This window comes from Solanum stenotomum, chromosome 12 (genome assembly GCF_019186545.1).
Source record: "Solanum stenotomum isolate F172 chromosome 12, ASM1918654v1, whole genome shotgun sequence".
Lineage (NCBI taxonomy): Eukaryota > Viridiplantae > Streptophyta > Magnoliopsida > Solanales > Solanaceae > Solanum > Solanum stenotomum.
In genome coordinates this window covers 42,123,451-42,137,229 of record NC_064293.1, presented here as the reverse complement: position 1 = coordinate 42,137,229, position 13,779 = coordinate 42,123,451, and the positions used below count along the sequence as shown (strand labels likewise).

Below are 13,779 nucleotides of genomic sequence, written 5' to 3'. Positions count from 1 at the left end.
ACTAGTTCAAGACTAGTAAATAAACAACTATAATTGGACATTTTTCATATGTTTTGGACTTTGGCAAGGCTCTAATTTGACTGGATCTAAATATTAATATTAAAAACCTGATTAGGAAAAAATATTATGGGCATTTAAAATTCAGAAAGTACTAAATATCAGTCTGAGTCAACAGATCAATAATATTAACAAAATCTGATCAGCAAAGGGAACAAATTAATATATCAAGCAAGCGTAAAAAAAATTCCCTTTTATTTTATCCCCTCGACATTGAAATTATGTATCTTCATATTTTTTTTCCATACAAATATCATCTATCCATTACAATTTAACATGTAAAAAAATTTATTCACTTCCGTTAAAATTTAAAATTAGTTCTTCCGCTTCAGTAAATATTAGACCATCGAAGTTGACACGGAAAAGAAAATTTAAAAAAAGAAAAATATTTCTAAATTTAGCATAAATTACTAATATTGTTCTCAAATTATTGATAGCGTTAAAAATACCCCTCTATTAGACTAACTAAATTTATACACTTCCGATTTGTGATATTATATAGCAAGTGATTTCATTTTCTTATAGGAATATGTGACTCTTAATAAAAATATTAAAAACTTCTTTAAAGTTGGCGAAAATCTTGGGTGTAAAATTAGAAATATATTTAAATTTAATTTATCAAATAAAAAATAAAACTAATAATTTGCGGAATCTTTTAAAAAATATATGGATAAAGATGTATAAAATTTAGTAATTTAGTTGTCGTTAGTGCAAGTATGGAAAAGCAGGGGACTGAGACAAAAAGAATAGAGCAAATACAATTATGATTATTTATGGTAATTACATCTCCTCTGTTTATATTTCTTCAAAAAAGAAAAATAAAAGCCCACGACCTCTCTTTCTCTCTCTTCTCTCTTCTCTCTTCTCTGTGTGTATATATATATATATATATATATATATATGTGAAGCAGAAATGTTTTCTATTGTTGTGAAAATGGAAGAGAAAGCAGAAAATTGGATTTGGATATGTATGGGAACAGGGGTAGTAGCAGTTTTGTGGTTGATTTATAAGATGAGAAAAAAGCAAAATGAAGAGAAAGAAAGAGCAAGTGGAGTTCCAAGAGGAAATTCTGGTTGGCCTCTTTTAGGAGAAACGCTCGATTTCATTGCTTCTGGATGCTCTTCTCGTCCTGTCACTTTCATGGAAAAACGAAAGTCCCTGTAAGTAACCACACCTTTTCTCTTCAACTTTTCAACATTCGAATGAGTTCTAAGATCAAACTGTTTTTAGCACCACTCCATTCATCCATCATCCATCCTTCCTAAAATAACTATCCTTAAACTTATTTCCTATCTCTTAAGAAAAATATTCTCTCCATTTCAATTTAATTTAGCCGAGATTTTTCTTTTAATCTTGATCATAAATTAAAATTACGTTTAATATATCAAAATTTTATAACTTTAAACATGTTGTTTATTATAAAAACAAAAGAGGGATCATTCTTTTTGACAACGCTAAAAAGGGAAGTAGAAAGTAGGTAATTTTTTTAAAAGAGCAGAAAGTAATAAAATATTATTTATTAGATATTTAATAGTAATTAATTATTACTTCCTACTATATCTTATCTTGATTTTCTTAATTTTTCAAATAACCTTTTTTTTTTCCTTTTTGGAAGTGAGGGAGTATTCTTTGAAGGAATTTTCTTCTCTTAAATATGGGCCATGGCGTTGTCACGCACGTGAGCCTCAATCAGTTGACTCCGTTCAGCTGCACAGCATTTTGATTAAAATATTATTCCATCAATTTTTATTTATTTATTTGTTATTAAATTTTATATTTTTAAATATGTTACTTACATTAAAAAGAAGAAGTTAGAATTAAAGAGTAATACTTTCTTACCAAAATGAATTAAATTTAAGGAATACGACTAGTATAGTGAGCTGTCTTTTTAATTTACTATAATTAAAAAAATATAAAAAGTAGAATTGGAGAAGTAATAGTAGTAAGTAATAATACTCCTAAGTCCTAATCTCCCGTTATTGACTGAAGCAAGAGCCCATTTGGATTGACTTAAAAAAATAACTTTTAAGTCAAAAATAAAAAATTAATTTGAAATGATTTTTAAGTTAAAAAATAAAAAGTAGAGCGAGATCTACTTTTAGTTTTTGACTTATTTTAAGTCTTTTTAAATTTATTTTAAGTCATTTTTAATTTTGCCAAACATTTTCTAACTTATTTTAAGTTGTTTTTATATCAGCCAAACAATTTCAGAAGTCAAAAATTGACTTAAAAGTAGGTTTGAACAACCTTTAAGCCAATCCAAACAACCTCTAAGAATATTACTTCCTCGTTAATATTTAATTTGACGTATCTATTACGAAAATAATTATTGATATACATATTTTATCAAACTATTCATAAATAATATTTAGTATTAAGTTTTGAAAATAAATATTTAATGTGAGAAGTTAAATATAAAAAAGGTTTTTTTTTTTATGTCACAAGTGATAAATAAAAAGTGAACGGCGTAAGTATTTAAATGAGTAAATATTGTCATGGGATGATGATGATATCATTTCCATTTTAAAGTGTTCTCCTTTTACATAATTTTGTTGAAACTGTAATCATTTTTCTTTCTTCTTCAATATTTGTTATTATGGACACTTGCTAATAATACATACAATTCCAAAATTTGTCGGCCCTCAATTATAATTACGTGTCCGCTATGCTTTCATATGTTGACCATAGACATATGGAGCATGTGTTTTCTAAAATACTTATAAATTAGGAGCTCAAGTTCATAATCTTTGACAATTATACCGAGTTTAGCATTGACGCATTCAATTTACTTAAAATAGTACAATAATTACATATAACTCCTTGTCACAAATTAAAGTTTACAATAATATTGGTAATTGTTTTTTTTACACATTCATTATAATGTTATTGTTAGTTGTATTTCTAAGATAACTTATAATATAAAGCAACCAAGGAAGATCAATTGGCTTTTGCAGGAAGAAACATACCCTCTTTGGCTGGTTCAATTTATATGACATCATTTAATTTGACACAATTTTTTTTTTAAAAAAAAACTTTTAAAATCTATGATCTTAGATAAACCTTAGATATTTACATGCTTATAAAATCATTCGACAAAAAGAAAAGAAATTATTTTATAAATTGAAATCAAGGAGTATCATTTTATTGAAGAATCGTTATTGATACCGCTCTTTTAACCAATGGTATCATGTCATATGACTTGGCAAAAATCATGAAAAAAGATTTGGCAATCAATTTTGTATAGCCATTTTGCAAAAAGCTGTTACATCTCTCTTTGACAGTTAATGTACCTTTCTTCCACTCTAGCTAGTACCTAGGAACTCAATTGCAGAACCTAATCAACCGTCCTCATTAAAATTCACTGACCCCTTTTTCCCCTACTTTATTTGCACATATATTTTGATAATCGTGGCATGATTTATCGTAAACAATTTTTGTATTATAGTGAATACGTTGTTATTGTTGTGAATTTGCATATAATGCAACTATTTTTGGTGTCTTTAATTCTTTAAGGTACGGGAATGTGTTCAAAAGTAATATACTAGGAAAAGGAATAATAGTATCAACAGATGCAGAGGTGAACAAAGTGGTTCTACAGAACAATGGAGATGTATTTATACCATGTTATCCAAAATCAATAACAGAATTATTTGGGAAGAATTCGATATTGCAAATGAATGGTCCAGTACATAAAAGACTACACGGACTGATCGGGAGTTTCTTAAAATCGCCGCAACTCAAGGCTCGTATTACACGAGACATCGAAGCCTCCGTCCGCCATTTCTTGTCAACATGGCTGGAGAAACAACACAGCATCGTCTATGTACAAGATGAAGCCAAAAAGGTCTATCTCTAAATTCTTTGCATGCATTTATATTATGTCTGATCGTACCAGTACCCCATGACTCCACTTGTAGTATATAAATATATCATTTGAGCCCACTCCGCTCAATGTCACGTCGTATGGGCACCATCGTTCAACTGAATTTGATTATTTTAAGCGAATCATTTTGAATAGGATGCACGCAACTCATTTTGAATTCAAATATAATAGTATTTCATTCTTTATCAATCTCTTATAGTATAGTATGTAATGATAATAATAAATCAAAATACTGTCTATTAGCTAGTAAATATATCCAGTATAAGAAAAGCATAAGAGTATTTGCAGACATTACTTTTTAATTTATAGGTCCATTTTTTGTAACATCTCCTGTTGTTGGGTATTGAAGATTTCATTTGAAGTATTAGTCAAGCTGATACTAAGCGTGGACCCTGGAGAAGAATTGAACTTGCTCAAGAAAGAATTTGAAGAACTCACCAAAGGCTTGATTTGTTTGCCCATTAAGCTTCCCGGAACCACTCTCTACAAATCTTTAAAGGTAATTTTGAATTTAAGTTGTATACACTGACTGACAGAGAACTTAAATTTGTAACTTGTATGTATGTGTGAGTTGTAGTAACAGTAGTATTTTTATTTAGGCGAAAGAAAGGTTAACAAGAATGGTAGGGAAGATGGTAGAGGAGAGAAAATTTTGCATGGAGAAAAAAGAAGAAAAGGGGTTCCCAAATGATGCAATTGACGTGCTCTTAGGGAATGCTGATAGGGCAAAGCAACCACTGCCGTATGATTTCATCAGTGCCAACTTGATAGAGATGATGATCCCTGGAGAAGAGACCGTACCAACGGCGATCACCTTAGCTGTCAAATTTCTGAGTGACAACCCCCTCGCTCTAGCTCGCTTGCAGGTATGATAATCGCTAGAATTTTAACTTAGACTGTAAAAAAAATCGTGAAAATAAAACAACATACAGCTATAAATAGTTATCCATATGTATAACAAAGTGACTGTTTTGGATAATAATAAATGGACGGATAGGCTTTGCTTGGGCTAAAATATGAAGGGTTGGGAGGAATGATTGATTGCCCCTACGTGTGGATGGTGGGGAATTATACATGTCATTTTAACTTTTATTTAATTTATTCTTTTGACCTTTTCTACCAAGTCATTTTCAAAACTGGGACACACAACTTTTTAAAATAAGTGAGTAATTTTTTTTAAAAACCTTTTCTACCAAGTCATTTTCAAAACTGGGACACACAACTTTTTAAAACAAGTAATTTTTTTAAAAAATAAAGTAGGGAAGACTATGTTTTTTAGCCGTACGATATTGATTTACCGGCTGTCAGTTGTGGACTAAAAAATAGTGCGTGCCCCTATACTCTTATATGAAATAGCTACAGTTTTTAATACTGCTCAATTCTTCAAAAAAATCTACTAATAAATATGAGTAGCTTATTAAACTAGAAGACCTTATATTTATTATTTTTCATAATGACATGAAATAAGCTAATACACACTTGGGAAGAAAAGGAGTATTTTTCTATATACTTACTGATTAGAGTGACAATTAGTTTGGATAGGATATAGGTTGTAAAAAATATTACAATACAAAGTAGTGCTACTCTGGACCAACTCCAACAATATCGAGAGTAGAATGAAATTTTAGTTAGATCGCGGCTGCTTTTCCAGGGATTATTCTCAATTATTGGAGAAGACAAAAGTTGAGGCATAGCTCTATACGTTACTCTCCTTTTAATTTTCTTATCAGAAATTTGTTGTTTCCTGCAGGAGGAGAATTTGGAATTGAGGCAGCAGAAGATAAGCTGCTGTGAGGATTATAGTTGGACAGATTATTTGTCAATGCCCTTCACTCAGAATGTTAGTTTCCATTTTTATGATATAAAAATAAATTGTCATTCTTTTTCTGTCTAATGTTGCACTATATACATGTAGGTTCTTTTATAAATGTACTCACAGTGCCAAAAATAATACTTCTAGTAATATTTAATTCTGTCTTTTTTTAAAAATTATATAAACAGGTTGAAAATTCGATCAAATTTTTGAAATTCATAATAAAGAGTAGATTAAGATCAGTTCAGTTGTTATGGAATGACAGGTTATCAGTGAAACGTTGAGATTGGCAAATATCATTAATGCAGTTTGGAGAAAATCTCTCAAAGATGTCAAAATTAAAGGTGTGTATTTCATTTCTTTATGGTCCAGCATTTTCCCTTCTCTGTGTAGGCCTCCTAAATTGAGTGACCATCCATTAAACCAATATATTGTGGCGTTGCGAATACAGGGCATTTGATACCAAAAGGATGGTGTGTTTTGGCATCCTTCACTTCAGTTCACATGGATGAAGAAAATTATGAAAATCCATACAATTTTGATCCCTCCAGATGGGAGGTCAGCTTTTAATTCCTTGTATACAATTAAAAACATGAAATCGTCACTGGTAATTAAAATTCTAACTAATTGTTTGGCTTGGCAGAAAGTTGGAGTTGCTGTGACCAGCAATACATTTACACCCTTTGGTGGAGGACAGAGGCTATGTCCTGGTTTAGAACTTTCAAGGCTTGAAATCTCCATTTTCCTCCACCATCTTGTCACCACCTACCGGTAAAAACGCGATCTCCAATATATTTCTTGTAGCTTGAGATTGAGACGTAGTTATTGCAATATATTAAAAAAAAAAAAAAGTGGGAATAGTACTGTTTTGTTATTTTGTTAACAAGTAGCTTAAGGACCAAAGATAGTGGTGTATGAAAATAATACAAGAGTAATAATTAATGAGCAATCACTTTCTATTGTGTTGATGAACAGATGGGTGGCAGAGAAGGATGAGATTGTCTATTTTCCAACAGTGAAGATGAAGAACAAACTGCCTATCAACATCATGCCCCTTCAGCAAAGCCCACTAATTCAAACCAAACAAAACTAACTTTGTTCTTTATTATTTCCATCCTTAATTTCTCCAACATGTTGCTGTCTCTCTACAAATTTTTTTTTTTTATGTAACCAACATTTTTTATTATCTCAACCAAATATACATCTCTATAGTTAAGGTAGCAAACTAAATACAAGGTTTATATTTTTTAAAAAAATAGATTAATATTTAGCTCAATTTAAATAGCTTGGGATTGAGACGGCAATATGTCCATTTCATTATTATAGTCGTAGTGTATGAGGAATATATGGTAGTGGAAAATTCAATTTAAAATCTTGATCCTTATCATCAATTTTTGGAAGATTTGTATGTCGTTTTGTTCCTGAAAAAAAAAAAAAGAAACAATCTGCGTTGGCTGTAAACTAGATATGCAGGATGAAGTTGAAAGGTGGGTAGTGGGTCCTCTGCCACACGTGCGTCACTTGCCTAACAAATAATTTGGTTGGTAAATCAGACAAAAAGTACAGAATTTATAAAAGATATTGTCAATAATTTAAAGGAACTCTCATATCACAATTATAGCTGGCATGATTGTATTTAGTGCACCAACCGAAGTTCACTGCTACTTAATTACGTGCTTTTTGTCGGCCTTATCTTTGCTCAACAACACATATATGAGTTGCAATGTGGATCAAGTAATGATTTCTATGTCTATCATAAAATATTAAAATTACTCAGAGATTTTCAACTTTTTGCTTCTTTGATAGCAAGTGTATAATGTGTTTGGGTTGTTGCCTGTAGATGGAGAATGCTTATCATATGAGCACCCTCTGGTTGACTCTTGTTCCGATGGTGTTCGACATGTTATCTGCTTACACCAAAGTATTGAGAAACTGCTATAAAATTAGCTAGAAACTGGTCAAGCAGCCTTAAACGTGCCCAAAACTTGATCAAACAGTGCCAAAAACCATCTATTAAAAGTCAATGATATAGTAATTAATTGTCGCTAACAACATCTGCCCGTCTAGCTCAGTTGGTAGAGCGCAAGGCTCTTAACCTTGTGGTCGTGGGTTCGAGCCCCACGGTGGGCGTACTTCTTTTTAATTTATTTTTTTACTTAGGTTTTTTCTTTTTTTGAAAAAAACAATACATTTGAATAGCATGTAGAAAACATATTGTTATAGAAAGGGAGTAATGTTTCTTGAATAGCTACTAGGGATAGGCATAAATACCGGAAAACCAAAAAACCGAACCGAACTATTTTGGTTCTTCGGTGTCGGTTTTTTATTTTCGAAACTTCGGTTCAGAGTTCGGTGTAAGGGTCCCAAAATTACGGTGCACTGAAGAACCGAAGTTTTATTAAATAAATTTAAAAATATTTAAATTATATTACTTAATAATACTTATATATTTTGACTCAAAATATTTACCTGGCCCATTTCAATTTTTAAATGACAAGTTTAATGCTAGGGCTCTAAAGAGTAGCTGGTATCTTTTACGATTCTTAGGTTTAAAATAATCAATATTGAGCAATATTAACTCCAAATTTAAAAAGATCAAGAAAAGAAGACAGTTACATAGGATAGCCAAAAACCAATATTCCAGCATGAAGGTAGACTTGGGGGTTTTAAGCTGGTTCTTTCCACGCGAAGCTTCTTTCTAGCCCTTCCTTTGCTGGTGACTGTCCGTTAAGCTGTAAACTATTGAATTGCAAAATCTTATGAAAGGCTCAGGGTGAAGTTTGCCAAATACCAGCCCGAGCACTGGAAGAGGAGGCCAACAAGGTGCTAGCAAACGAATGAATACTCTTAGGCCTGAAAGAAGGATTTTGGAAACGAGTCCAATAAACTGTCTCAAGGCTCCAAAACTCATTTCCCTAATGCACAACTCAAAATTGGGCTCCAGTGGAGTCAATCCATCTGCTAAATAAGATTAAACAACAACACCTTATGAGGTTCCATTTGGCATTCCACCAATCGAATTTAATTGAAGGAAACATAAAGTTTGTGCCCAGAATCCAGTAGTCATGATATGTCTAAGAGGCACAGACCAATCAATCACCTTCAAAGTATGAACCTTCTGAGGGTGAAGTGCCGTGTCCTGCAAAATTCTTGCAAAAAATTGATAATCTGCGCCTATGGCTAGATCAATGAAGTTGGTTAAATTTCCATTTATGAAAATGAGGTAAGAAACCATGCTGCATGAGTGCATGTATTTACACAAGCATAGGTGCATTAAGGCTCTATAATGGACCAAATGTAGAAGCAAGTTCGGCATCACTTTCATCCTTGAGATTTACTTGACCATGAAAACGTATCCTAGCTCGATTGAATAAAGAAAGCAAGTCCAGTAGCTCCTTGTGGGAGAGCTTTGAAGGCCTCTTATCTTCAAATCCACCGGATCTTAAAATGTCATTGATTATCTCTCTAAACAAATTTAGGTCCTTCCCCATAACGGGAGAGAAATTAACATTGTCTTCATTGCTCAGCCCGTCTTCATCTTCGATATCATTAACATGATAATCACTGTACAATGTATTATTCTCTTCATCTCCTTTGGTTTCTTGCAGCTTCATTAACTCCACCAACATTCTTTTCTGCTTAAAGATTGCACCCAATGTTTTATTTTTCTTGGTGAAGCAAGTTCTCGTAAACGCACACCATTCTTCATAGTCCACCTCTGGAATTTCAGTTTTAGGATATATCATCACAACAGAAGAATCAACCTTTGGACATGGCAAAAAGTCCTTCTTGCTCACATTCATGACAAACTCTACGTCAGCCACCAGCTTCACGTTCACAGCTAATCTATTAAACTCTGAATCCCCTGGATTTGCCAATAGCCTCCTAGCAAATTCTTTCTGCAACAATAGTGTCCCACTCCTGTATGAGTTCTTTCCGTAAACTAATTTAGCAACCAGAGGCGAGGAAATTCCATAAGGGATGTTGGCAACCATAAGATCAAACTGTGGAAACTCAGTCTTTAAAGCATCTTGGCATATAACCTGCAAAACCAAAATGACAACTACTCAATTGAGCTAAGTATGAAGTCCTACACATGTGACTGCACTAAGCAGTCCTTTGGTTCTATGACAAGTTATACCGGGATTATAATGTAAGTTTTGTTATACAGTTATACACGGATTATCACAATAGAGAATGCAACAATGCCCATACCAAAATCAAGAATTTCCTTAATCTTGTATTACTAATACACCTAGTCTTGTATCATTCAATCGGGATTTTAATCTTATGGATTCGGGATTCTACTCCTTCTAAGTTACTGACTCCACCCCGGTAAATTATGTTAGTATTAGTTTATACCTAGTTTTAACAGGAAACAACACATTAAAATTATAATGCAGAATTTTATAGTAAGAATATCTTTTCAATAAGGCATGAGGCATTTCGTCGAACAATATGCAAGCATATAAACTTACAGTTAAACGGTCTTGAAGTCCTCGTTCAGAGACGCGCTTGTGAAGAATCTCTACCATACGTTTGTCAATTTCGATGGCTATGACTTTTTGGGCGACTTCTAGCAGCTTCAGGGTGAGATTCCCGGTGCCTGGTCCAATTTCTAGAACGGTATCAGTTGGAAGTATGTTGGACTTTTGGACAATGGAATTAAGGACTCGAGGATTCATGAGAAGATGTTGACCTCTACCCTTAAGCAAATAAATTTGTGCTTCTTCATTTTCAGTTTTTCTTCGGACTTTGTTATATTCTTCATCTTCATCTTTGACATTGTTGAAACGGCGAGTCGACTTCGTACGAAAACTTCGCCGGAGAAAATGTTGGCTAATGATTAGTTTGCTCGACAAAATTTTGATACGATCAAGCATTTTGAAAATTTCAGTTGAAGAGATTTCTCAATTTCAGCGGGGGATTTCATCAGCTTCAAGTTCCAGCAGCGAAAATTTAATTTAATTTGTTTTGTTGGAAAAAAAAAAAACAAATTACTTAACTACACTCCTTTACTTACCTTAATATTCATTTATCCCTACTTATTTCAAAAATTTCAAAAATCCCTTATTTTACCTATGTATCCCGTGCACAACTCTATGTATCCCGCTATATAGAATGTATCAAACGCAATGTATCCCGTGCACAACGCTATGTATCCCGCATGTATCTCATGCACAATGCTATGTATCCCGCTATGTGGAATGTATCAAACCTAATGTATTTCATGCACAACGCTATGTATCCCGCTATGCGAAATGTATCAAACCTAATGTAGCCCGTGCACAACGCTATGTATCCCACAAACATTATTTTTAAGAGATTTTTGGTAAATAGAAAATTAGAAGAGATAGGATGTTATTTAGTACTTATAATATGTGGTTTCTATAATTTATACAAAAAAAAAATGGTAGGGTGGGTCCCAGTTCAGTTCATGGATCTGGGCCAAGCCCAAAATGAAGGACCCAAAAGTACGAATTACTTCTCTGGGCCTTGGCCCGTCTACTATGGAAAGAAAGGTCCAAATAAACATCTTTGGAACATTATGCAACACCTCTACTCATATGGAAAGAATAGCTTATAATTATGTCATATTTGAATATAATACATACCATAATGTTTTACTCTTTTAATTGTGTACTTGCTTATAGTTATGATGATAATGATATGAGGAAGCAAGAATGATCATGTTGAAGGTGTAAAAAAGAAGAATCATCAAAAGCAATTCAATGCAGTTGTTTCTAAGGGAATGTGATGCAGACAACCTATCTTAATGCAAATATTAATGATTGATTCTACGGCTCGAACTTCTAACCTATACGTCACACAAGAACAATTTAAAATTGGGATATAAGAACTTTAATGTAATGATTCTATTTGATTACTTTCTAATTAAAACCTGATAAACCAGACATGGATGAACGTAATTATATTTATTATTTCTCAAGACCAGTATAATATACAACAATTATTTTGATCGAGTCCATACCGGCCAGTGCTAGTGGTACTAATTAGAGTGTCACAAATTGAAACCTTCCAATTATGGCTTTTAATTATGACTATACAAACAAGTTCACATCATTATGTCATACGTTATTGTATATATTTAGAGAAAAAAAACATCCCTTAAATCACTTTTTTGTGAACTCAACTACTAATAATGTTCGTCACGTTTTTCTCTGGGTAATATTCTTTCAAGAGTGTTTTGCTACAATACTAAATAATTTGTAAATGTCGAGTCTTCTGCATACAATTTCCTCTTTTTGCAAATTAAGACTTTTTTTTAAAATCTTTTTTGTTTTCTTTTCTGAAATAAAGAATTGAGATTGAGGAGGATTCTTCGGCTATCTATAGAAGATGAGACTTCGTAATTCCCATAGATCTGCAATTATATATGGCAGATTAATTTTATAGAAAATGATGTTGACGACTCCATCTATTCATTTTACGCCCCTACACTATAAATAGATTTTTCTTTTTATTTATTCGTTTTAGCAAATCAAAATTGTTCTATTGTTTTTTTCTCATTCTATCCTTGGTATTTGTTATTACATAAAATGGTATAGTAAAAGTTTGAATTTCAAAATATCAGTATTAAAGTTTTCTTAAGGAATTTATGTCAAATCAACATATATGACAATAAATTTTGGACTGTTCATGGTTATGGTTAAAAACCAATCCGAAGCAAACCAATATTTGGTTAGGTTTGGTTTTGATTTTACTAAAAAATAATCAAATCGAACCGATAAATTATATATAAATTTTATAATTATTTATATATTATTCATAAATAAAATATAAATATTTTGTTAAATTTTAAGTAACTTAAGTCTTTACCTTTACCAATTTCTCAAGCCTAACACTTAAATTTTAGCCCATCATTACAATCATAAGTCCAAGTCCATCAAGATTCATTACTAATTTAGTCTTTACCTACCATACTTTTCATAAGATAGTTACACCTTCTCTTAATTGAATCACTTTGTTCGTGTAATGATAACTTTAGTATTGTTTAATTGCTTAATTGAACCAACAATAATTTTTCCGTGGATTGTTCATGTACTAGGTGTTTGTGTTTATCAAGATACGTATGTCCTCAAAAATTTATTATATTCAAACTGAAAAAACCAGAAAAACTGAACCAAATCGACGGTTATTTTTCGTTTGATTTGGTTTGGTTTTAGATATTTAAAAAACCGACTAAATTGGTTTGATTTTGGTTTTAACCAATAACCGATTCAAACCGAACTACGAACACCACTAATATATATAATATATAGGGGGGAGTATACAGGAATGTGTTTAAGGGAACGTTGAGATCTGAGAAACCCATGGGATGTTTCAATTAATTAACGCAATCTTGGAATGTGCATCCTCTTAAGATCGAGCAACACAACTTTTTTTTTTGATGGGTGTACTAATAATACGCAAATCATATTTGTACTATCACAGATTTTAAATGCAACTTGGGACATATTCAAAAATTAGGTATACATCGTTGCACCATTTTTAAGTGTGTGTTTTGATTAGATAGTTGATCGACGTGAAACAATAGTATCACACCCTCCAATTTTTAACAGGTAAAAATTAATGATCAAAGCTGTAACGTGACTACGTACACAAATCACACAAGGACGAAAAACTTATATATGTGAGGCCAAAAGAGAAAAAGAAACAAATCAAATCATGTGGCAAATGTCCCTATCATCAATAAAGGACAGAAGTTGGACATAATCAAGAATTATTTCTCGACAACAAGTCCTTCAATTGTAAGGTATATAATACCTAAATTGACAAAATATTTTATTATAATCAGATTTTTGGTACCAAGAGAGTCACGTTAAAAACACACAAAAATTACTTGGACATATCCTACTGGAGTATAATATTTATATATATATGAATATTGCCTCTATAAATTCTTAAAGAAGAAGCAAAGAGGATAGGACCAATCACTTTTGTGATTTATTTCTGAGGGAAAAAGAAAGTCCCCATAACTGTTTCGTACTGGAGAAGGTACCC

At 32.1% G+C, this 13,779-nt stretch overlaps 2 protein-coding genes and 1 non-coding gene across 4 annotated transcripts; 2 read left to right on the top strand and 1 right to left on the bottom strand.

The window, feature by feature from the left end:
• Nucleotides 1-896: 896 nt before the first annotated feature.
• LOC125849542 (3-epi-6-deoxocathasterone 23-monooxygenase CYP90C1) lies at nt 897-7,025 on the top strand. Its single transcript, XM_049529630.1, has 9 exons — nt 897-1,218; nt 3,572-3,902; nt 4,291-4,440; nt 4,541-4,807; nt 5,692-5,781; nt 6,020-6,098; nt 6,206-6,312; nt 6,398-6,525; nt 6,730-7,025. Exons 1-9 carry the CDS (start codon nt 971-973, stop codon nt 6,845-6,847), a joined length of 1,518 nt encoding a protein of 505 aa, XP_049385587.1. The 5' UTR covers nt 897-970; the 3' UTR covers nt 6,848-7,025.
• Nucleotides 7,026-7,811: 786 nt separating this feature from the next.
• On the top strand, nt 7,812-7,884 carry TRNAK-CUU (transfer RNA lysine (anticodon CUU)). Its single transcript has one exon. It is a non-coding gene; the product is annotated as a tRNA-Lys (tRNA).
• A 675-nt stretch (nt 7,885-8,559) lies between these two features.
• On the bottom strand, nt 8,560-10,691 carry LOC125849547 (ribosomal RNA small subunit methyltransferase, mitochondrial). Of its 2 annotated transcripts, XR_007444650.1 has the most exons (3): nt 10,233-10,691; nt 8,855-9,797; nt 8,560-8,712 (listed from the first exon to the last, which is right to left on the bottom strand). XR_007444650.1 is itself a non-coding variant. In XM_049529639.1 (2 exons), the coding sequence occupies exons 1-2, from the start codon at nt 10,635-10,637 to the stop codon at nt 9,036-9,038; spliced, it is 1,167 nt and encodes a 388-aa protein (XP_049385596.1). In that variant the 5' UTR covers nt 10,638-10,691; the 3' UTR covers nt 8,560-9,035. The 2 variants fall into 2 exon arrangements, 1 of the variants encoding a protein (XP_049385596.1); XM_049529639.1 differs by having other exon boundaries at nt 8,560-9,797.
• Nucleotides 10,692-13,779: the final 3,088 nt, after the last annotated feature.